The sequence below is a fragment of the Catharus ustulatus genome, chromosome 3 (genome assembly GCF_009819885.2).
Source record: "Catharus ustulatus isolate bCatUst1 chromosome 3, bCatUst1.pri.v2, whole genome shotgun sequence".
In the NCBI taxonomy this organism is placed as follows: domain Eukaryota; kingdom Metazoa; phylum Chordata; class Aves; order Passeriformes; family Turdidae; genus Catharus; species Catharus ustulatus.
The window spans coordinates 17,295,360-17,320,934 of record NC_046223.1 but is presented as its reverse complement, the minus strand read 5'-3'; the positions used below and the strand labels follow the sequence as shown (position 1 = coordinate 17,320,934).

The window sequence follows — 25,575 nt, the reverse complement described above, 5'->3', positions numbered from 1 at the left end:
TTCGAATGACTCATGAGACAGAAATGGGGTAGCATGGGGGAGAAAGGAGAAAGCAAGTGTAAAGGGTATTTTAGAATTGAGAGGGAGTCGTGTAACCAAAAATAGGAGTCATCTACAATTTTTCCTGTTTCTCAACTAGAACACAGTCACAACCCAGTGGAGCCAAAGTTGTCAAAACCCCTCTGAAAATGCTTCTGGATACCCACTGCATCACTAGGTAATTAGTGATACCCAGGGACACTTTGGCACCTCTGCCTTGCTGCAGATCACATGGAATGGCTTTTGAAAAATCTCTTCTTTGTGAATGAAAATAAAGACTAGGAGAGTGGTTTAATTTGTGTCTTTATTTTTCTGGTTGGTAAAGAGAAGCCTTGAAAGAGACTCGAGAGTGAAGCAGAATAATCAAGCAACTCATTGATCTAAAGTTAATCTGCTGCAACTGCCTCAGCAAATGCTAAAAATGGCCTCCTTTGCTCCTTTCTATAACTGAGGAAACGGCTTCTGCCAATATCCCTCTAACACCAGCAGCCCTTGGCGCTTTTGTTAAACATGCTCTGTGTTTGAACAGATCAAATGAAACTCATTTGTTGTTATTGTTTAAGATTAAGCTGTACTTATGGAATTACCGTGGCATTATTAGGCCAGTTTCCTAGAACATAAAGAGAATGAAAAACAAAAATTTAAAAGAAAAGGAAATGTTTATTTTTTGTTTTAGAACTCAGTACTGAGCTTTGAGTTTCTGCTGTTCTCAGTAGTGAATTGTACAGCATTGTTTTCTTCAAAGAAGCACCAAGAAGATGTTTTTAAAACATTATAGATGTTTTACAAAGGTACTAGGTACTACACAAAGCATTCAGAATGTTTCCAAAATGCTTAGAAGGTGAGTTTCTGGTGAAAAATAAGAGCAAATCATGCCTTTTAGCTCTGGGCTCTGATATGGAATCCGTACAAGCATGAACAGGTTACTTAAATGGACTATCTACAGCTCTATCTGCAAAATGAAGCTATTGAGTGCATCAAACTACCCAGGGAAGCCAGAAAATATATCTGTAGGCAAAATTTTTGGTGCTGACCTGCTGGGATTTATGCAAGCTGAATTTTCTTTTGTGCTTTCACTGATGGAAAATATTTCTTCCAAGCCATCAGAAGCTATAATTTTCTTAAAAGAAAATTCATCAGTCCTCTAAGTCATCTTGAAAATATGCTGTGGCTCACAACTAGTATTTTCATAGAATCCTAGAGCAATTCAGGTTGGAAGGGAACATGGCAGGTCTCTAGTCCAGCTTCCTGCTTAAAGCAGGGACAACAGTGAATTCCAACAGCACTGCAGCCCAGCTAGGCAGTGCCCAGCCTGTATCACTACAGTGGGGGGTTTCACATTTGTCCCAGCTGGAAGCCACAAGATTCCCACTGGCCCATTCCCTTGGTTTGGCTTTGTCCCTCTGGATGGCAGCCCTACCCTCTGGCACACCAGTTGCACCCCTTGGTGTGGTCATCCACATTCTTGATTTTAAAACAAAACTTATTTTAAATTGAAAAATACATCTAAGCACCAAGGACTTCTATTCATTCTTCCAAGTAATTCCACTAGTTTTGATGGATTTAACAAGACTTCAGAAATGTTTTACAAGGAGAGTTTTCCCTGTTTAAGGAAATTGACTGGCCTGCAAACCTCTCCTGTCTTTGCGTTCAGCAGCAAGTAAACTTCTCTAGCTCCATTAGATCATGTATTCCTGGGGATCAAAACTTTCTTCAGATACAAACAGAAAAGTAGAAAAATAGTGCATTCCTCCCTATCCACTGCCATTTCAGTTTGAAGTTAAGTTCCAAAGAATATTTGTTGTAAAAAAAATGAGTCTGGAAAAATCAATACATTGACAGAGGAAACTTTGTTTCTATGACTCTGCCTGAGGATGCTATTTCGTTGTATCCCACTTGGGTTTAGATTTTTGCTAGTTCTGTATTGCCTGGAGCTTAGCCACTAGTAAGATACTGGTAGAGATAATTCTTTAACCACACAGAGGATTTTAGTCAGTGCAGGGGAGCTTTACATATTAGCACAATATTCGGTTTTGAGCCCACAATAGCTGGGGATTGTGCTGACTTTTGCTTCCACTTCCAACCAACCATGCAGGCAGGTGTTGTAGGATATTTAGCTCTTACTGCAGGACCAGAACATGCTAAAGCTGTGAGTGCCAAAGCATCCTGATGAACTCCCCAAATCAATGTAATTCCCTACCAATCTTCAAGTGCTGTTCTACTTTAGAGAATGACTATTCAAAAAAGATCCTAATTTAATCAATAGAGTAACTCCCCGTGTACATTCAGACACATATAAAATCTGTTAGTGACAGCAGGATGGTTTTTACTGCTTTTTACTTCTATTAGCATTGCAGAACCAATTGTGATTTGAGCAAGCTGGAATCTCCACTTTCCTGTATTATATCCCCTGAAAATAATATCTGGCACAGCACAGAGGCTCTCAGCACCTGAGTGCTGTCAATAATGGTGCTGTTAACCCAGCTTCTGGTGAGTAACCTGCCCTGACCACTGAAAGCACTGCTACACCAGTTTTACTGAGACCATTATTTTAGTTTACAGAAGGGTTGCTGCTGGGTACATTCTACAAGGACAGAAGGTCTCAATTCTGACCCCAGGATGTCTTTAAAGGTTAGGAAATGATTGTATTTTTCATTGTCCATCTGAGTACTGTTCCTGCTTTAATATAAATCCCCATTATAATATTTTACACGTCTGACTCCTGTGTGATAAAATTATATTAAAAAGCTGGTGAGATCTCATTCAATTTAGGTAAGGAAGCAATCATTTGAATACTGACCTCCAACACCTGCAAAACTGGGTGGGAAAAAAAGGAGAACATGTGTGGCTGCAGAATTCTGATCTGTTTCTGTGGCTGGTAAGAATACAACATGAGTTTATATTACTGGAAAGGTAACATTGCCTTGAAAAGAGAAAAAAAAGCCCAAAAAAGCCGTATTATCTTGAAAAGTTAAGAAGAAATTCTGAGCAATCTCACTTTATTTCATCCCATATCAGTTCTAATTGTGTGATGTCAAGTTTTCAAAAAAAACAGACTTAAAAGTAGAAGTTTGAATTTTGGTTACAGCACTGTGATTGACCTGTCAGTGGTGATAGGTCAGTGATAAATCCTTTTTAGACTACAACAGGATTGGTATCATACTCTGTAGTTCTGAATGTGAGGTGATGCAGATCCCTCCCAGCCAGGATTCCAGGCTGGATTTTGAAACTGCACACCTCAACAACCAGGAGAGTTTAACTTAGATTCACTTTTAGTGGATGCAATGTGGGAAGCTTTCTGCTCTAGCTGGTAATGATGAAAATGCAGGTTGGGTGCTGCTGTAGACACAGAGGCCAATGCCCTGAGAAAGCAGGACAGGCTGCATTTCAGAACAGGAAACAGAGAGGAAGGAGGGAAAGCTCTCGATGTTCCCACATGCAGCCCAGGATGCAATGGTCAGAAAGCAGAATAAGCACCAGCAGATTAAAACCTAGAGCCACGAAAGTGAATTTGCAGCTCAGGCAGTCTGTACAAGGAGATAATGATGCTAATTCCTATGAGTAGTGAGCTGGATTCTGATCAACCCTGTGTAAGCAGGTGTACTCCAGAGATAGCAAAGAGCAGAAAAACAGGTTAATTACTATTTTTAGCAATGTAATAAGGACAGACTGGACAAGTTAGCACTATTTCCCTGTTAAATATTAGATTGTGGGTTCTCAGGGAGCACAAGCATCTGAGATGGTGACTACTAATAGAAAACTCTGCAGGAGTTGAACAGGGGCAGGTTTCATGCACAGGAGAACACACTCAGTTCCTCACTGTGAGAATCAGGCTGCTCCTATACCCTACCATCTGTCCAGTGGCCTTCAGGTGCTCCAGAGCAATACTTGCCCTGGTGAGAGACTCCTGGCTGTAAAATGCCAGGGAAGACCTCTCCTCAGATCCAGTGGTATTCTGGTACTCACTCCCAGAGCCAAGAAAGTAGATACCTCTCAATGGCACAATAAATCCTATGCCTCCTTAGCTCAGTCATGGATCAGGAGCAGTGATATAGAACAAAAAAGAGGGCAGAAGGAGAGCCTGTTCTTCCTACTTTCCTCAAGTAGAAGAGGGGAAGAAATAAGGCAAAACTGATGCAGATATACTGAATTCCTGAATACTGCTTTTAACAGCCCAGCAAATTGGCTGTAGGACATCAATGAGTGGAAAGGCACAACAGCTTAGGGATGCTTCAGGGGGTGACAGATATGCACTGAGGAGAGCCTGGATGAGGGGCCTCACTATTAAAATATGTGGAGCAAGTGTCCTCAAGACAGCAAGACCCTGACCACCAACTGAATTAGAGTTGTGGCCGAGCAGTGAAATTAGTGAGCTGGTGGTAAAAATCACCTTACAATGCTTTACCATACTCTGTTCTTTTGCATCTTCTGGTAACCTCTGTATAATTCAGAAGCTATTAAGAATTATTCATATCCTCACTCTTCATGTTGCAATGCATTTGGAGGATGATGATGTCTTTCTCTATTAACTATTTGTCTTCATAGACTTAAGACACCCTGCTGAACTAGGGTCTTTCCTAAGATCAAGTTAACGTGGGAGAAAAGCATGCTCTCTGATTTTATTTTTGCCTGGACTTCTGTTAGTAAATGGGAAAGAAAGAAGGCTACTTATCTTCCCAATGTACTTCTTTGCTTAAAGAGAAAAAATACAGCTTTGTGACTCTAGCACATCACTGAGAGTGTTGAGCCTGAGGTGCCTTTTGCCATGTACAGTGCAGGGCAATCTCTGTTTGTGTTTAGAACCCACACAGTCACCTCCACAGCTCACAGAGTAGTGGGGGGAGGATGCTCTGAGACAGTGTTGTGGCATGCAGCAAATCTTTTAAGGTAGGATAACTCTCTACAAGAGAATTTAATAACAAATGACTTAGTATAAGTGTTTTATTCCTCATGTAATTTTATAGTTTCCCAGAATGTCTCAAGCTGTAGTCCTGGCTAGTGCATAGTCATTTCAATAGCAAGCTCTGGAGGGCTTACTGCTAAGGTGATACTAGCTCCTGTTTATTTCTACTTGCTAAGCCATATGTCAAGAACTTTAAAATATCCCAAATCTCAATACCCCAAATCTTCACCTGATGGTTTCTGTGCTTACTTATACTGCCATTGAGAGAGGGATGTTAGGGAGGCCTTGGAAGAAGTTTGTAAAACTGATTGTTTCAAAATACATCTAATTTGAAACCAGTAATTATAAAAGTCTGAATGATCTTACCTCCCTGATGGGATTCAAACTGGCAGAGAGTCTCTCTTCAGCTCCACAGTGCCAGTTCTACTTAATGCCCTCAGTGATGAATCAGCTGTTTGCACTGCAGGACAGCCAAAGGTGTGACTGTGACTGCAGGCGTGGGCAGCTTGTAAACAGGAAGGCCAGTATTTTTTTGCAAAGGAAGGAGAACGTGTGTTTTCCATCCTGAAACTGCCTGACAGTGTTATTAGAGCAGGGTATGGCTATAAGGAGCAGTGTATCATTCTGGTGGGGATTCAGTCTGTTGTTGTAAATCCCACAGTGTGTTGTGCTGCCTTTGACATACAGTTCCCTCTCTGTCAATAAAAATAAATATCTACATGAAGTTCGTTGCCAATAGAGATTTTTTAAAATTTGAATTTCTTATGAGTTTACCATAGCTATGCTCATTCTATTTTGCTCTTTACTAAATTTTCTAAAAGACCTCATTGACTCTCCACGAGTGTTTTTCTGAGTGGCTTTTCCAGTTCAAGGTCCCTATCAGGGGACTCTCAGAGAGATGCTCTGGCAGCGGAAGAGCAAACTCTTATCATGTCTGATGCATAAGAATTCGAATTACTTAAGTTGTTTTCTAATGGCAGATTTTCCATCAGGAAATATCATTTTGAAAACTAGACTTCCTCTGGGAATATGTCAATTTATACAAAATGCCAAGGTCTTTTTCAGTCTCAGAGAAAATCAAAATGAAGTATTTTGGCTTTACTATGATGAAGCAGTGCTATAATTTACTTCATTTGCAACTATACTATGGTATATTTTACTGTAAAATTGACATGAAACACTTCAATTTTAATTCCTTTACACAGAAGCATTTGCTCCCCAGCTGTTTTCCTATATAAGATTTTATTTTGAGGAAACTTCAGTTTTATTCTTGTTCATTCCAACACATGTATTTGAAACAAAAAGAAATCATGGAGTTTCCTGCAAAGCAGAAATTCACAATGTTGTTCAGATCCATCACCTATTGTGTATCACAGGCATTTGAAAGACCAACTGGTGCATGACTGGAGTACCACACAAAGCAAACAAACAGAAAACCCCAAAGGCTGAAATCTGTTCCCAGTAAATATTTGAGTAATTTCAAAGTATTCATCAACTGCATTCTGCCCATGAACTATTTGTGACCAGCCAACAAATGCCAGATTTCACAAGCAAACGGTTCACTGCAAAGTTTGCCTCTTCACTGTGATGGAGATGGGTGCTCCTAAGAAGCCAACTGTGGCTCTTACACAAGCTTTTAACCATAGCCATGGTAAAAGCTGTATGTGTGAGGAGCAGGACAGTAGAGTTATATTTTGAAAACCTTGCTTAAATATTTCTTCATAAAAATATTTACTGCCTTTTATTCAAAGATTTCCAAACCCAGTGAGCATCATTACTTCCATTTTAGTAGCAGAATAAAAAGGCAAAAGGAGAAACTACAAAATTTATCTTAGATCCCGTTGCAGATAAGATGAGGTGAGAATGGAAATAGCTCTTGAGATCCAGCTGACAAAATAGTATACATGAGATGATGAATTGGACTGTATTTATAATGTGTGTTAGTGTGGTGCTCATCACAGAAGGTGTTTGGCACTGTGTAACTCAAATCAATTCAGCTTAGCAGTTTCCATAGCAGATGTACAATAGAGCATATACTCTTTCCTTCTTAGATGTGGAAAATGAGGCATAGATTACAAATTGCTTTGCAGCATTTGGGGCTGGCAGTGGAAAAGTAGCGGAAGGCTCACAGTGCTGCCTCAGCCTTTTCAGGACTCCTCTCTCTTAATTTGTCTCTCTTATCATTCTCTCTAAATTCACCTTTAGAGCAACTGCCAAAACTACTTTGATTTCAAAACACGCACGCAGATAAAACATTCCACTCAGAGACTAAAAAAAAAAATCAAAAACCAACAAGCCCCATCGTGGAAGCAGCTCATGAGGGCAGCTGGTGATGATTCCTCCTTGATTATTGCTTAAAGACCACTATTTGCAAGTGCCTCATCCCAAGAGATTTTATTTGGCAAAAGTCATGGGAGGAAGTCTTCCCAAAGAGGTGTCATCTGTCATGACAAGTTGCCTGTCCTGATGACCCTGGTGCTGAGATCGCCTTATGATGACTGATGAGGCCGTCTGTAGCAGTTAACTCAGCCATTTGTAATCATTCCTCTCACAGGCCTTTTGGTAATCACTTCGGGAAATTCTTATTTGAACATTGCAGGTTCTGGGGGAAGAAAAGCAAAGCTATTTCTCCTGTTGCAGGGTAGGATTTAGACAGACATAAACTTGGGGAGAAATGAAAAATAAAAAATCCACATAAAGCATCTGCCTGTCCTAGATATTTCTGCACAGCTATTTTGCTTTATTTTTGTGCAGCTCACAGCCCCCATCCACAGGCTGGCTGTGTTACAAATGCTCAGAATTTCCCTTTCACAAGGTAGGGTGAAGCCATTTGACAGAGACAGGGCTGGACCACCAGAAGTGGTGACTTCTGGGAAGAAGGAAACAGTAAAAGTTGTTTCTTTTCTGAACTCTACTACTGCTTTGCAGTGTGAATTTGAGCAGGTCATTTAATCCCATGGTTTCTTAGTATCCTTACACATAAGAGCTATGTAATTTATATGTCCATTTTTTTTTTTTCTGTGTAGCACATGCCTTCTAATTTTTCAACAGCTCCTTATGGGTCAGCTTTTCAGCCTAGCCCGCCTCACCAGTTTTTCTCCCAAAGGAAGGCTGTAGCAGCATTTAGGAATATGTAAGAGAGACACCAGAAATATCCTCCTCCGTGTGAAAGGCAGATGATGCTAACCTGCCTCTTCCTACTCACCTCAGACTGTGTCTTTGTTGGGTATTTGAACAGTTGTCTCTATACCAGAGGCCAAATACAAGCCTGAGTAGAATTTCACAGCAGCTAATTTGCATCAGCAGCGGGAATCTTGGCCATCTTGCCCCATACAAGGAGGGAGGTACCTTGAGCTGGAGCTCCTTCTTTTATATCACATAACTGATCTGCTCTGGTGCCATCCAGCAGGGGAAACTGGTGGCTGGTGGCATTAGCTGCTTAACATCACTCACCTCTCCTTTGGGAATGCTGAGGATCAGTTAACAGTTAAGATCTTTGGGAAGCAGCTACACAGAATAAAATTGTGCCAAGGAACCCTAAACATCCTACAGACCTCAGGATATCTTCACAGATACTTATTTTAATTCAGCACCTGAAAAACAGAATGACAAGCAATTTCCCTTTTACAATCTTTACTCATAGTCAATTTAGAGATGTCTGTGTGAGTGAAGACAGGAGTTTCTGATGCCTCACTCAGATGCTTTATGGCCTTCATTTTGGCAGCACTTACAGAACTTCCTTGAACAGTACTTTCACATCTAAATACCCCACAGTTGTAGTCAGAGATGCTGTCCTTTACCTTAAGCAAAATTAAATGCTGCAGTGAAAATAGACAATATAAGAACATTGGCACCCTTCCCAGTAAAGGGAATATGAAGTAGTTTTTATTGTTCCTGCCAAGACAGCTGTGTTTTAGATTGAAATAGTCATCACACCCTTTTTCTATTTCTAGAAATAATGCAGCTTGCCTACCAATAACAAATGTCTTCTATTTTCTCTGGTACCAGAACATCCTGCACTTTTGTTGCAACTCTGCAATACTGTAGCTTAACAGAAGTGCCTAATGCAGCAAATGAATGGGTTTGGCCATGCAAATGGTAGAAAATGCCAAACTGTCCCTTCTTCACAGTTTGTGTCTGTTGTACACATGTAGGACTTCATCTGATTCCTCTGAGCATTCATTTTATACTTTGATATGGTAGGTATAATTTAAATGTTTCTGCCTTTAAAATGCCATCTTTGGATCCAAAGATTTTGGAACTAATCCATGTATTAAAAGTGGACAAGGCCTCTGCAGCTGTAGTGACCTTTCTACAGGTGTTCCCTTTCTTTTCATGATACAGCTGAGGCGAAGTTTCTATGGGAAACATCACTTCATGATTTCTGCCTCTATTGTACAGGAAATCCCCAGTTTTTAACTGACATTGCTGTATTTTATTTCCTTTGTTTGTGGCCTATTTTAAATGTGAAGGGGTGGGGATGTCTGATTTAAAAAAAGAGCCCCTGGATTTGTATTTCAATATGAAGAGCCATTATTGAGCTTTCCACAAACATTAACTTGCACATGTACTTGTGCAGTAAGCATAGAATTCCCCTCCTTTCACTGAAGCAATAATAGTAATAATGATAATAACAAGGAAAAATAAGGCTGACTTATGCCATTGCTGTTGCTTTCTTCCAAATAACCATTATTTACTGGCTGCTGTTTGCTGCTGGCATTATTGAATGGTTCCAGGCAGCAAAATATGGCCAGCTTGCACCTAAGGTGGGTTTATGCCAGAGACTGCTGTTCTGGACATAATCCCATGCTCTTTGAGGAAGAAGGATGGTGCACACCTTCAAAAAGCTTTTTTTTTTGTTTTTTTCCCACAAAGAAAGCTGGGTATGTAGCAGTATTATGGGCTACAGGGAATGAGGGTTCCCAGGCAAATCCAGATAAATCAGGTGGAGCAAAGTAAAGACACTTCCCAAATTAGCTCAGGCTGACCTTTAAACTGCAGTGAATAAAAGTTTGGTTTTCCCTTGATATACAACAGATGTGTGAAACTGAACTGTGTTTCCTCTCTCCTCACTATCCAAGCTCAATGCTGTAGTGCAGTAAAAGAGAGGGTTGTAAACACTCAGGTCATGTGTGGCTGTGGATGGCTGTGACAGAGAATGGAGGCATTTAGATGCTGTATAGGAAAGGAAAAATAAATGTTCCCTAAACTTCATTACGAGTGTCTCCAGAGCCAGAGGTACAGACATGGCATGAAAGTGTGGGAGAAGTGAATTACTAGCTTTTTCATCGTGATCAAAGAAGTCTTTAAAAGATGATGCAGGCTGCCTGCTCTGAGGGTGAAAGCCTTCCTGCAGACCAAAGGTTCCGATCTGAAAAACCTTCAAATACTCATTTCTTCACCATTTAAATGTTTGAGGAATTTCTGCATGTGTTTTTGTCCACCAACAAGAAATATAGAGATGAAAATTAGTGAGCACTGAATATTACAGCTTAAAGCATGAGACACAGATTCAAAATGTAGGTGTTGAGAAAAATACAAGCTTGTATTAAAATTTGAAGGGGCTGTGAGCCACTGAATATCTAAATATCTTCAGTTGTGTTAAACTGTTTAGTGGTGTAAGTTCGTGTGTGTATTCTGATTTAGAATGCAGTCAATGTAGCACAAAAAAAAAGGCTTTACATGTATAAAGAGCAGGGGGTTGTTTCTGGGTTTGTTTCTTTCTATTTCTTTAATCCCACTATTTTAAATTATATAGGAAGTGTGTGGATCTGATGGGACTCCAACTGGGTGTCTGTGTACCTATGCAGAAATCCAAGGTGAAGGCACTAAATGGTTTGAAGTCAATGTGTGTAATGAATTATTAAAACACTGTCAAAACAACTATTTCTTTTGCTTGAAAGTCTAGCCAGTCTGTGGTTCTAGAAGTGACACTAACTGGGTACAGAGTAGGGGAAGGTACAGAGTGCAGAGGGGTAATACAAGACATGCAAAGAGATGAACATTGGCAATACGTGGGGATCAGGACCCCAGGTCTGAAAGATGAGAACCATACTGGTATAGCAGATATACTAGCATAGTGATCATTTTGGTATGGTCTGGTATCTGTGTGTTTGTGTGTGTATATACACACAATAATAATCAATATGACAATGACAATAATAGTTATACTGATTAGCAACTGCTCAAAAAATCCTTTAGATGAAGAACACATAAAGGAGGGGGCCAGTGCAGCAGGCTCCCAATGACCATGAATGAACTGCCTATGGTTGACACATGTACCAGATATTAATACTGTCTCTCAGTTGTTCCTTTGGAAGTTTTTCTAAGCTACAGCACACAAATACCCCAGATGACAGTGAAAGAGTCACTTTATTTCCACATGTACAGAAAAAATTCAGATCTCTGCAGCCTGAAGTGCTTTGGTGTGCCTGAGTAGAAAGGTTACCAATTCTGCAGATTTCTACCTGCCATTTTCCTAGTGTTTGCAGTGTCTGTCTGTGCTGCAGGAAACAGCTAAGCATGATACCTTTTAGTTTGTCACTGCATGTCTGGTCAGTAGTTCAGATGTTTTTGAATCAGTCCAAAGACAAGGACGAGTATTGCCTTGTGCTGCAATACCACAGCCCTACAAAATCATGACCCCAAGACTCCTTTTCCAGTCGTGACACTAAAATGTCTAAAAGCTGATACAAAGAACAAGCATCCAAAATTCAGAAGATGTGTTTGCACATGGAGCTTTGCTGCTGCAGGGCTTTTCCCCCCTGTTTAGATAAGCTGCAGGCTAGGCAAGCCAGAGAAGCCTTGATGCAGTCCTGCCAGCAGCCTCAGCTTTTGAGGCTCTGAACCAGAGTTAAGAGCAGCTCGATTACTAATACTAAGTCCTTTGTTTTCTCTGCATTGCCCACAGAGGTGATTAATTGTGCTGTAAAAGATTATTACGGCAAAACTCAGTCTGCAGTTGGATTTTTTAAAGATTTCTTGTACACACACAGATGAGTAACAACATTAAGCCATTCCTAGCCTGTAATTGAGGCCCTGAGTTCTTTATCAGTGAATCATGGCTGTTTTGTGGTGTCTTACTGGGCAGCTCTTCGGCAGCTGCAGAGCATCTGAGATCCAGTAGTATGCTCTAGATGGCAGTACATTTTGAAACTGTATTAATTATTATAAGCTTGATCATCTTAATTGGTTTATTTTAATGCTCTTTGTATGGCAAATGTGTATGGATAATTTCTTTTTTTGTAATGAGCAGCAGCACATTATACCTAGCTGATATTTCCCTATTGCAATGTCTTGGTCAAATTGCAATTTGGGTGTTTTGTGTTCCTCCACATCCAAGGTCCACTAATCAGGCCACATCTCCCAGACTTAGCACAGACTCTCCTTGCATCAATAAAAGTTTATGGGTCATGTTTGGCAGAGGAACTGCCTTGTCGGTAGAAGAAGACTGGAGCTGTGTAGTACCTACTAGCTGATTAATCAGTTACGATGTGTTTGGGTTTTTTCAATAAAAAGTTAATATTCCAGTTGCAAAGGAGATGGGAAGAAGTACATGGCTAACAGAAAGGGCTTAAAAGAAAACTTTAAACAAAGGAAGAAAAAAGTAGTCAGGGTCAGAAGGATAACTCAACCAGTGGTGTTAAGACACGTGCTTTATATACTGGAAGTGTACTCTATTCCCAGATTTACTCATCAAGCACCTGCCAGTCAGCATTGTGTATCACTCCTGTGCCTCATGCAGAGTGAATTCACTATCCACAGGTCTGCTACAGCCCACTAAATGCAAATTCCCTCTCTGTAGTAATCCAACACAGTTTTTGTGACACACACATGCTATAGTTTATTTGCACTCATCAGGCTCTCAATATGACATAAAATCATTGTAACATAATGCATTATTAAATATATTTTCCAGCTGAAAAAGATAAACTTGACAGACTGTCAGTGAACATTTTCATACCGTAGAAAAGGTTCGTTAAAAAAACCCCTGGAGTACATCCACCTGTTAATGTAAAAAAAGCTCACTGACTACTCGCAGCAAGAAACTGCATGCAAAGAGCTTGCCCTCTGCCTTGTTCTCCATAAGGACCACAAACAGAATTTGAATTTCACTGCTAAATTTCATTTAGGCAATGATTTGCATGAGCATGGTTGAATGTATGGATTATTCACACAGCATTTACTTGGGCTGTTTGTTGGGTTTGGTGTTGCTTGGTCACCTCAATATAATGTGTTTTTTGCACTTTCATGGGTGACTGAGTAAGTTGGTAGATGGGAAGAGGGGGAAAATGAAAGCTTCTAAGTGGTGTGAGTACAGTCATTGTGATTGTGAAGATCAGTTGTTAATTTGAGAGGGAATTCTCAGGAGATCTTTTCTAGTTGGGGATGGAAGGATACCCTTCAAAAAACAGAAGTCAAGAATTTCTGTAGAGCTAGGAGCTCAGTAGTCCTTTATCAAGGCCTCTGGAGTTTACACTTCCAGCTGAACAGAGGCAAGCCCATTCTGCTGGTCACAGCCAGCCAAGGCTTCCCAAAGGCAGGGTCCTGAGAGCTGTTTTGCAAGATCAAGGTGTTTGGCTTCAGGATCCTGCAGTGTTGGATCTGCCTCTTCCCAAGGAAGACCTTGGCCTGCCTCTGGTTCATAGAAGTCTGCAAAGGTTTCCTTAGCTGGGGCAATCAGTCCTCTGTAAGATTTCTTGTTTTTATCCAATGAAGTTGCCTTGGTTCTGAGTAGTTTAGTCCTTCTTCTCCTTAATAGTGGAAAGATAACTGCATATTATCCTTTCTGTGGAAAATTGCTACCTTTTACTTAAAACTGGAGTAACCTTTTCTGAAATGTCAGGCTTTCCCAGAGACTGGAAAATCCAGATTTTAATGTTGTAATATCCTTTCTGTGGAAAATTGCTACCTTTTTCTTAGAACTGGAATAAACTTTTCTGAAATGTCAGGCTTTCCCAGAGACTGGAAAGTCCAGATCATAATGGTTTCTAAACACATTATTGTAATAATTACTAGGAACTACTCTATTGATGGCTGTTAGAAATTAGAGCCACAAATACTACTAATGTTGACTTTTGATTCTCACAAACATGAGTGATTTTGAGTTTTATTTTAGATGTAGATGTAGCTGAAAGTACATGTTGATCTCAGTTATTATCTTACACATCTGTTGCAACTCTGAAATCTAGAGGACAGGTACATGCTGGTCTGTCAGCTCAGATTTACCACGGAGAAACTGCAAATAATACAGCTCAGAACAGTGAGAGAGCTGAGTAATCAAGCAGTATCCAAAGAGAGCAATAAGCAATATCTGGTCACGAGGCAGAGCATTTTTTGGTTAAAGAAATCTTGAGTGTTTTGGTAAAAATTAATTTACATTTCTGCACTACATGATCCTTTAGAAAATTACATATATTAATTGATGGGGATATTTCTTCTTGCAGAGAAGACAAAAAGGAAGGAAATCCTGTTTGTTTAAAAATGACCCATGTAGAAAGCTTTTCTTGCTGTTCCATTTCTATATGAACATGAAGGGTTGCTCTATTAAAGAGGTATTTTTCATTAAAATAATACATAAATATTTTATTTAATGAATTTGCCTTAGGGCTTGATATCAGCACACATGAGCCATTTTATTTTTTTTTTCCCCCCAAAACTCCTGGTGAAGTGACTGAATTTCGCATCCCCTAAGGAAATACCTTTGCACAAGTTTAAAAAACAGAAATGTCAAATGTTCTCTTCAGGTGCATGTTTCTTGCTGTGATGGAGTACCTAGGGCCAGGATTTGGTCCTGGATATGTCTCCAGGCAGGAATATCAAAGAAACCTCTCTTGTACCTCGCCATACGTCTGGCTACTAAAAATGGAGTTGTCAGCTTCCAGTTGCCAATCCATTAATTTTTTTTAAAGGTTAGGGTTACTTTTGACAAGTGACAGAGTACCCTGATACAAATAACTGGAATTGGAGGTTAGTATATCTAAAAAGAAGGATACAAATTTTCTCAGTGCCTTTTGGATTAAATTGAATTATTTGGAGAGGAGAAAACCCCTTTATTTTGTAAAAGGGCTAGAGTGTGGTCTAAGTTTGCATTATCCTTGCTGCAGAAGAAGCATTTATTTAGCTGAAATGATCTCCTATTATTATCTTTCTTGATACAAAATGCCCTGAAGGTGGAAGAGGAAAGGTCTCTCCTTTTCTAGCCTAAAGCTGATGCTTAAATCAAATCATTCCTCACTGTGAAGAGTGCCCTCTTGGCTATACAAAAAGCTTTTACCCAGCATCTTTCGCAGAAGATAACTTAATTGGGAAAGATTCATAACTTCTGATACAATCTTCTTGTCTTCAAGTTCAGACCAACAGCCTAAGCAAATCATTTGAGATAAAGTTCCAAAATTAACCCCAAACAATGTGGGATAAAATAGTTCTAAGGTTAAAATGAATTGAACTGAATCCATTCCATTCTTTAAAAATAGAGGGAAAACTTTCAATTTTTTGTATTATCTCTTATTGACCTCTTTCTGCTGAGGGGAGGCTCAGGTACCTGGTCTGCCTTGTCTTGTCTGCTCAGATGTTGAACCTTATTTTTTTATCTCAATTTACTGCATATATTGGTTCCAGAGGGAGCATTTCTGCTTAGCTGGGGCTGATAGGCAGGACTTCTGAGGAATGTAACATGGAGAGGCATTTTTTGGAATGTTAAAAGTGCCAGGGAATTTGGAGTACTGCAGCTGCGTGCTGTGGTGCTGATTCCCATGGTAGTGACTCCCAGGTAAGGCTGATCAGGGTAGTTGAAGAGATTTAAATTTAAGTTCTGTGGCTGAAGCATTAGGGAGAGAAATGCACCTCAGTGACTTTCTGATTATTTTGCTATGGGAACAGAGGTGGAAAGCAGGTCAGTTTTTAAGGGTTTTGTGAAGTTTTCAAACGATTGCAGCACAAGGTCTTGGCTCTCTGGTGGCACTAAACGAATGACGTCTGCATGGAATTGTGTCTGTTTGGGGTAAAGGAGCCCTGGAATTCTTGTCTCGAGGAGAACTATGATCTGAGATCAGGATATTAAATCTTTCCCTCTTTTGGAGAGTCACTGGGTACAGATGTTATATATGGGGATATTGATATTGACCGGACATCTCACATGAGGCAAAACACACACAGCTTTGAAAACCAGCTTATTTCAGGGGCACATTTTTTATTCATATGCTTCTTTTATTTATTATTTTATAGTATAATCAAAATGAAGCACATTTGTAGGGAAAAAAAGTCTGCTTTTGGCAGCTATTATAACTGTTGTAATGAAACCTGACATTATTTTACACAACCAGCTTTATCAGGGGCTGCTGGAAGATGTGTTTTTATATTAGGGAGGCAAAAGCCAATATAAAGATTACTTCATGGTTACCTATCACTTAATCAATGACAGTTGCAGGCAGAACATCAGGTTTGCTACCTCTCTTCACAAATCTGTGTAGTCACATTCTAGACAACAATGGGGAATATTTAATTATGGCACTTTAACTTAGCATAGAGAGCAGGTTTAATTGAGCCATTAGGGATATTAATTTTTTGCCACTCAAGAATGTCTTACAGCGTGAAGTCCATTTTGATCCTGAAGTTTATTGCTCTAAGCAAGGAGTAAGAGTTACAGCTCTTACATAAGAGTGGTTACTTTTCTCTTGGTTGAGCTATACCACTCTTGTGGTTACAAGAGTGTGCTAAAAATGAGATTGCACTGAGAGCAAGATAGGACACAACTAACACCTGGTGTTTAAGCTTCTGACAAGTCCCTCTGAAATTTTCCAGTTTTATTTTGGTGGAAGTAGAGAGTAGAATTTTTTACAAAATCAAAGTAGTGTTTTCCCCAAGACTTCAGCCATTTACTTTGTTTACTATTATTCTCTTAAATGTGTCCTTTTTTATGGCTTCTGTAGAGAAATCAGAAATCCAGAGGTTTGGGGTTTTTTTCAATCAAGCAAATCTCTCAAACACAAGTTTTTCCTGCTGTATTCCCACACTTCTAAATCCTACCTTTCTTCTGAGGATACCAAAAAATGAGACCAAGATCCTGACGTCTTCAGAAAACCCAACTTAAACATTCACAGGGAAAATTTGTATTTTCAAAGCATGCAGAATTGCACTTTGCTCATTGATCTTCTGTATTGTTTCAGACACTGTTTATCTCTTTACATCTCTAACGTCATCATGGTCTTTCAGTTAGTGCAAGTTTGTTCAGAGCTCACCCGTTCTGTGTTGCTGTAGTATTTGGATCATAAAAAGCATCTTTGAGATGCATTTGGTTGTTGAACACAAGTTGGGTACATGTTTGCCTATTCCTTGTACAAGATCTCCTTATGCTAGCAGAACCTAAAATAAAAAATAAATAAAAAAACAAATTGGGGGAATGAAAGGTCAAAGACAACTTAGTGTGAGGTGAAACTTGACAAATTTTCTAGATGATTTTCCACTGTAAAGTAACGATTCTCCTGTGTCCCTGTGCATGCATATATCAGGAAGGAAGAACCAACCAAGAAGTACAGCAATTTCATGATTACAAGCCACACCATTTTTACTGAAATTTTGGTCCGAACCCAAAGTGCGGTTTATAATCAGGTGCGGCTTATATATGGACAAAGAACGAGAAGTTGCTGTTTTAGTTTGGAGGACTGGTGTCTGCTGAGAAAGACAGGAGCTTCTCTTTGAAATGGAGAATGTAAACCCCTTCACTCCAAATTATTAGAATTTTGAAATCAAGGGGCTTTCAGGCAAAAATATGGGAATTAGGAAAAACAGTTCTTTTCTAGGGAAATTAAAATAGAAATACAGTACTACAAAGAAACAAACCCCAAACCCTGGCAAAGTCAGAGTACAACCTGACACCCCGTCAGGCAGGGTGTTGGCAGCAGTCCCATTAAATGGTGGCTGCATCCTCCTGCAGTGACAGATGTGATTCAGTTGGAGCAGTGCTCCTGTACAAGGTGCAGTTTCCCTCTGGAGGTCCAGTGGTGATGTGGAGAAATCCGGTTTTCCTCTGGAGTCCAGTGGAGAAAGGGGCTCCCTTAGTGTCCCAAAACCTCTGTTTTTATCTTGGTAAGAAATGCTGGGCTCTTCCCCCTGGCTAGAGCAACTTCCAATGGGATGCAGTAATTTTATCAGTCACACAGTGGGACTCAATGGCCATGAGCAGAAAATGACTGGCTGGAGGAAGGATGGGTTGTGAAAAGATAAAGAGCAGTGCCCTGCCTGGTTTCAATGGATGGCCCATTAACAGAATATCTGCCATTGAGATAAGGATCACTGCTCCCACCCTCAACAGATGGTGATAGAATAGATACCTTTTATCACACTCTGTATTGTAATGTTCGGCTTATAATTGGGTGTGACTTATATGGACAGAGAATGAAAAGTTGCTGGCACTCGTAAGTGCGGCTTATACTCAGTGCGGTTTATAATCGTGAAATTACTGTTGTCGAATATTGGTGCTTATTGCATATGCTCAATAAAGCTGATTAAGTTCTCTGCACTTGATGTGTAGCATGCAAAAAACTACCTCATACCTAACGGGCTTTTCTCTCTTGGCTTCCTTCTTTCTATAAAAGGTCTGAGCCCTTCGGATCATGCAGCAAGGAGCCCTTCTCTTCCTCCTGGTTACTCTGCTTGGAACTTGACCTGGGTCATGAGAGATACATCCCCTTTCTTCTCCCACAGAGGACGACACAGTGAGTAGCATGAATATATCATCCTCAAGAAGCTGCAACTCCCTCTGTAATGTTTTGGTGTAGTACTGGAGTGAAGCAATACAAGTCAAATGTTTCATGGTAAAATATCCATACTGGCAGCATCTGAGGGCACTAGTAAGCCTTAGAGCCCATGGTCAGCTGCCCCTGGGACTTCCCCCACCAGGCCCAAGGGCCTAGGAGTCCCATTTCAGCCCAGCCCAGCCTGAGGTCATTGCCATCTCTGTGGAGGTGCCTGGTGACCTCCACTGCCCCAGCCTTCCCTGCTCCCTCAAAAACAAGGGCCCAGATTGTAATATTTGAGTGGTATGATTAAATTTGCCAATATTACAAAGAGAGGAGCTGTATAATGAATATTTTGCTTTACATGTCCTTTTCTAACATCTATCCCTTCCAAAATCTGGGAATGTGTTTTCATCTGTTCTCAGGTATGACCTATCCATGGCCATTCCACTGTGAAGTACGATGGCCGTAGTTAGGACTGGACTGCACAAGGCGTGCAATCCAGAAAGTGACTGCAGTAGAATATATCTACTATATATCTACTACCAGTCTCTATGCAGGGAGATAAGGTGCTGAGAGGCTAATAAGATTTACTCACCCCAAGCCTGTAATTATCTGCTTGAGGGAAAAGTTTGACCTACCTATATGAAGGAGCCCCATATTTCTTCAAATTTATGTTGCAGCCTTTTATGTGTGCAATATATATTCTTTCCACTGGCATACAATATCTGCTCCTAGCTGTTGTATCTGCTTGAGTGATGAGGACACACCAATTTCATTTTGGAAGCAACAGTAGTACAATCTTTTTTTCCCTTACTTGGTTTTCTCAGAAGTTGCAAGAATGATTTTTAATTTATCCTTTATTACTTCCTCCTAAACTCTTTCAGTTCTGCAGTAATACTATTCTAAGGGAAGGCTTTGTTCTTAAAACCTAAGAGCACTGATTCCATCTGACAGCATCACATGGAGATAAATGTACTGCACCTCAGCAGAAATGATTTATGATGATTTTAGCTGATTGCACAAGACCAAATCCTACCATGTTCCAACCATCTGTTTTGCAAGGAAAGGCAGGATTTTGATGAGGTATTACACAAAACACAATATTCACTCAGGACAACTCTAAACTGCTTTCTCATTTAGCAGGTGTAATTTAGGACATGCACCTTTAAATTTCTGGGGAATCTTGAGGAGACGCAGGAATAATTTACTTTTTCTGACTTTGCAATTTAACATTTACAAGAATTTAAATTTAAGGGTAGTAGCCTTTAATTAAGTTTAATTTAATTTAATTAAAGGTTAGTAGCCCAAGAAGGCACACATTTCAGGCTGGAACACTCCATAGCATCACTTTGCAGACACTTCCTGCCACTTGAGATTTGCAGCCCACAGAGGACTGATGTGTGTATGTGCAGCAGAGCCTGTAGGCATAGCCCAAGACTAAGAGGACACATCTTAAAACTTCTATTCCTCTGCATACCTTCAGCTTACAGACACTGGCATATTTATTAGTAAACTTCCCAGGGAGCTGGATTTCTGTTCAGAGCTGTTCTGTCCATGACAGGGTGGGCAGTTCCTTTCAATGGCTGATTACTGGCCCTGGGTCTACATGGCTCTGTGGAGGTCATGCAGGGACTCAGCAGAGTGAAGAAGAAGACAAAGTTAGACTGTTTAAGCTCTAGGCAAGTACTTTTGTCCCAGGACCCAGCCTTCTGATTAGTAGTTAATCCAAAAATCACACAATAAATCATAAGCAGAAATAAAACCCAGCAGCCTTTTACTACTAGAATGATTTCTTCTGTCAGCTTTCCTTACTGCTCCCAGTGTGACTGATTACGGAGTGCTCAATAGAACTTCTATCAAAACTTTGTTTGCCTAATCACTGATGGGACCCATCTAATTAACTGGCTGACATTGCTGGAGTGGGGCAATATTAGTTGTTTTAATTACACTTTATCTGTGTTCCACTGTTGAAGAAATTTCTGATTGAAAGAGTGAGTAAACTGATACCTGGTGTCCTTCTTCCTCTGCCAAACTAAGTTCTCTTCTCTTTTGCTCAGAATTAAAAATTCTCTCAGACTCTCTCTGGTAGGTCTAGCAGGAACAGTGCCTGATGTGTCTTTGAAACCATATGTAGCAATCCGGAAAGATAATCGCTGGCACAAGAAGAGACTTGAGTGATGCATTCACAAGACGTTTTTTCTGTTATGTCTAGAGATTTTTTCAGATTTGTCCCAATCCAAGCACTGATTAATCATCAGTCATCTCAGAGATGCAAAATCCACGTGCCTTTCAGAAAATAAAGAGTAAAAATTGCATGTGAAGTCAAAATTATCTGTGAATTCAACCTGTGAGGCAGGAAGAGACTTTAAATCTCCAAATTTTTTATATCCTTTTCTTCTCATGAAGTACACTCAGGCTGTTTCCCGTGGCTAGAACAAATTTTAATGCATTCTGCATATGTGGACTTATGGTAGCATATTAATCTCCCATTTGCAGATCTGATGGATCTCTGTCCTGAGGCTTACATGATTAACTGCACCCAGCCACATATTTCATTTCTTGTCCTGGCTGGTTGAATGTTAATTTTCTCTTCTGTACAGGTATTCTATAAGAAATCAATTGTCCCCTACATAAAATCTTATAAGCTTGTGTAATAGGGGTTCCAGATGACAGCTGCCCCTCTGAACCTTTATGCAGTTAACACATCCCTCTCTGCCCCATCCTCTCCATCTCCCTGGGGCAGCCAACAACCTTGCCCCTGGAGCATGATCCTGGCAGGGTGTGGTGGCCACTGTGGAAAGTACTATTGATCGGAGCAAAAATCAAATGCAATTCAACCCACCTAAACACTGCTTTGAAAAAAGAACACATTTCATGGGAATAACAGGCCTAAGGTTGCCATGCTGGATGATGGAATTGGCTTTTTCTTTTTAACTGTTCTTATATTACTGAGCTGGCTTTGTGTCTCTTTGTCACGTTGTCCAGTAGCAGCTGAGTCCTTGGCTGCTCTGAATCAGCGCTGGGCAAAGTACTGAAGTACCTCTCTCAGGTTATGTAGTTTACAGTTTGTTTTTTTTTTGCCCCCCTAAAGTTTAGGAAATAGTAGTGTTTGGATGGCAAAGTCAACTCTGACTAAAACTCAGAAGGAGAGCAAATTTGGCTACCCAGTCACTATTGCGCTTAAAAACACCTAGAAAAGGCGAGTTCAGCAGAGGAACACACACCTACAAGAATGCATAATTATTCACAGCTTTGATTTAATAGGTACTAAAAGCCTAATCCACAGGATGGCCTCTATTAACAACTTATTAATAATTTCACTCAGCTCTATGTCTTCAGAAAACTAATTTGACAGGGTTGTTGGGGTTTTTTTAACACTTTCTAATGGAATGTCTTCTATGATGAGTTCCTAATTTCCTGAATTTGGTTTGCTGACTAAAAAAATAAAAATGCATGGAACCAGTTTTACTGCAGGATAATTTGGGGTCATTCTTGCTGCGTGTTTGATGCTCAGTGGCGTGGCAGTTCCTCAGCAAGGTTTCAGATGATTAAACTTTTTCCCTTGTAGGTCATATGCACCATTTCATTCATGTCAGTTGGGCACCAGATAGACACTACAGCCATGAAACTCAGTGGGTCTGGACATTGAATGAAAGGGAAGATGGAGAGAAAAAGGGCACCAGGCAGATGAATTCATGTCACAGTTAGCAACCCATGACTACTGGTTTGATAATTCTACAACAAATCATCTACCGACATCTTCAGAATGATAAAGCTGTTGTGATTCTTGGCTCAGCATGGCATAGTGAGATGTATGGATACAAACTGATTGTTAAAGCAAGATCCTGTTCAGAGGTGAGATAAAGTCAGGAGAGGGACAAGAGAATGCTACTTCATTCCAGGGGAAAACTGAATCAATGCTTTCTTAGTAAAGATACTGGGAAAGTATCTTAATTCAAACACATCCTTTTCGCAATCTTACAAGATTGAAGCGTAGTTTGGAAATAGCATTATGAATGGAATAGGGCAAGGCTTCAATTAACAGCAGTTACTCACACCACATTAATAGAATTGCTTCATATAAAATAGCAGATGCTGTGACCCCGTATACATTCACAGGAATTCTTGTTTAACAATTAGATGGTTTTTTGGCTATGTGCAGTGGTGCTGAAATCCAAAAGGAGGAAAGTCAGGAAGCGCAGCATCTGCCTAGCTAAACCAAAGGCTGTGTTAAGCAAGAAGAAAAAAAAATCCTATTAGGGAGAAATTTTAACTTTCTTTTCCTTATATCATCTTTCATCTGCAGATTATATGTCTATGACAGCTCAATATTTTTCAATAATAAAATAACACACAGTAAGACAACAAACGTCTTTTCTCCCCATCTCTCAAGTATTCATTTTCTCTAGAGATCTTTTGAAATTCATGCAAGAGGTTCCTTGTATGAATTGACAAAATATGACAGTTCATCCAACTACTGTTTTGTGCCAACTGGAGCATATTTTCTAACAACTGCTGTTAGTCAGTACTTCATTTTTTTTTGGCCAGAACTGGCATTTGAAATGCACTTTCATGTATTGTTTTTTGCTGCAAGCATGGGAGACTTGGTGGACAAATATTTCTTGTGTGGAGAATGAGGTCTGACACTTCTTGGAACAGGAGGAATGAAAACGAGAGCTGTTGCTAGTTGTTCTCCCAACACCCGTTCCTCACACCTCTCTCTGTAGCTGTCTTGAAAGACTGTGCTTATAATTGATTGATGAAGGAGTCCTGGCCCTTTCTTTGTAGTTTGATTTTCACTGAACAAAGCAGCTGTCAGAGATTTTGGTGATTCAGTCCCTGGTGTATGCTGAGGGGCTGGGTGGATATAAAGTAGATGCTGTCATTTTTATGATTCTCTTAACAAATAAATGAATAGCTGCATTATTGCTGTTTTCTCTAAGCAGTGGCCCATCCATCGTGGCTCACTCCCCAGAGAATTAATTTAAATGCATCTGGCATGAGGAGAGCTCTGGGCTCCACAGGAAGGCAGGCAGCTTGCTCTGTGCCTGGAATCAAGGCCCAAGCACTCTTCCCCAGATGTTGCTGGGATATTCCCTGGGGTGTTGCTCCTCTAGAGTTTTTTCTCCAGAATGCAATCTAACCTTAAAGCCCCTTCCAAAGGAAACCATAGTGGTTTTCCTTCAAGTTGGGCATCAAAGGCACGAGCAGTGCTGGTGCTACCAGCCTTGACTCTGCCCAACAGCCACCACTCCTGAGTGCTGGGGAGAAGCTGGCCCCATGGAACTCTTCCTTGCAGGCAGCAAGCTCTGAGGAGCCCTTGAAGCCCTGCAAGGGTACAGCAGCAACCCTGTCAGTAATTTCAAGGTCAGGGCATCGTGCTCAGAGACCTGCTGGTGCAGAGGAAGGACACAGAGAGCGATAAACTACAGTAATTTCACGAATACAAGCCGCACCAATTTGACCAAAATTTTGGTGGAAACCCGGAAGTGCGGCTAATATTCCGGGGCGGCTAATACATTAACAAAATTCTAAAAGCTGCCAACACGGAAGTGAGAGCCCGCGGCAGCCCCAAGCCAAGCTGGAGCCCGGCCGGCCCCGGCAGAGGTGGGAAAGCCTGGCAGAGGCGGGGCCAGCAGTGTGGGGGGCGGGCGGCAGAGCCTGAGCCAGCAGGGCGGGGCAGGGGGGCGGCAGAGCCGGGTCAGTAGGACGGGGGAGCCCGGGAGAACTGGGGCTAGCAGTGCAGGGGAGCATGGCAGAAGCAGGAAGGCCGGCGGGTGGGGCTGCCTGGCAGCGGGGGAAGCCCAGCAGAATCGGGGCCAGCAGCATGGGGGAGCCCGGCGGTGCGGGGGCCTGCAGTGCCGGCCAGGGCGAGGAAACGCGGTGGCGGTGCAGACGGGAGGGGGCGGCCGGCGAGCCCGGCGGCGGCAGCCCGCCGGCAGGGCTAGGGAACGCGGCGTGGCGCGGCCGGCGAGCCGGGCGGCGGCAGCCCGCCGGCAGGGCTAGGGAACGCGACGCGGCGCGGCCGGCGAGCCGGGCGGCGGCAGCCCGCCGGCAGGGCTAGGGAACGCGGCACGGCCGGCGAGCCGGGCGGCGGCGGGCAGGGCTAGGGAACGCGGCGCGGCGCGGCCGGCGAGCTGGGCGGCGGCGGGCAGGGCTAGGGAACGCGGCGCGGCCGGCGAGCCGGGCGGCAGCAGCCCGCCGGCAGGGCTAGGGAACGCGGCGCGGCGCGGCCGGCGAGCCGGGCGGCGGCAGCCCGCCGGCAGGGCTAGGGAACGCGGCGCGGCCGGCGAGCCGGGCGGCGGCGGCGGCAGCCCGCCGGCAGGGCTAGGGAACGCGGCACGGCCGGCGAGCCGGGCGGCGGCGGGCAGGGCTAGGGAACGCGGCGCGGCGCGGCCGGCGAGCCGGGCGGCGGCAGCCCGCCGGCAGGGCTAGGGAACGCGGCGCGGCACGGCCGGCGAGCCGGGCGGCGGCGGGCAGGGCTAGGGAACGCGGCGCGGCGCGGCCGGCGAGCCCGGCGGCGGCAGCCCGCCGGCAGGGCTAGGGAACGCGGCGCGGCCGGCGAGCCGGGCGGCGGTGGCAGCAGCCCGCCGGCAGGGCTAGGGAATGCGGTGCGGCGTGGCCGGCGAGCCGGGCGGCGGCGGCGGCAGCCTGCCGGCAGGGCTAGGGAACGCGGCAGCGGGGCGGTGGTGACGGGAGAGGGGGGCCAGCGAGCCCGGCGGCGGCGGCAGTGGCTGGCCCGCCGGCAGGGCGAGTACGTAAACAACGCAGTGGCGAGGCGGCCGGCATGCCTGCCAGCGGCGGCAGTGGCTGGCCCGCCGGCAGGGTGAGTACGTAAACAACGCAGCGGCGAGGCGGCCGGCATGCCTGCCAGCGGCGGCAGTGGCTGGCCCG

General features: G+C 42.5%; 1 protein-coding gene across 1 annotated transcript in view; it reads left to right on the top strand.

Annotated features, from left to right (window-relative positions):
* Positions 1 to 25,575, top strand: part of ALK (ALK receptor tyrosine kinase) — a 320,839-nt gene that overhangs the window by 63,887 nt on the left and 231,377 nt on the right. The window contains 1 exon segment of the mRNA XM_042779113.1: positions 18,538 to 18,657. Coding sequence (XP_042635047.1) covers positions 18,615 to 18,657 — 43 coding nt within the window. The 5' untranslated portion in view covers positions 18,538 to 18,614.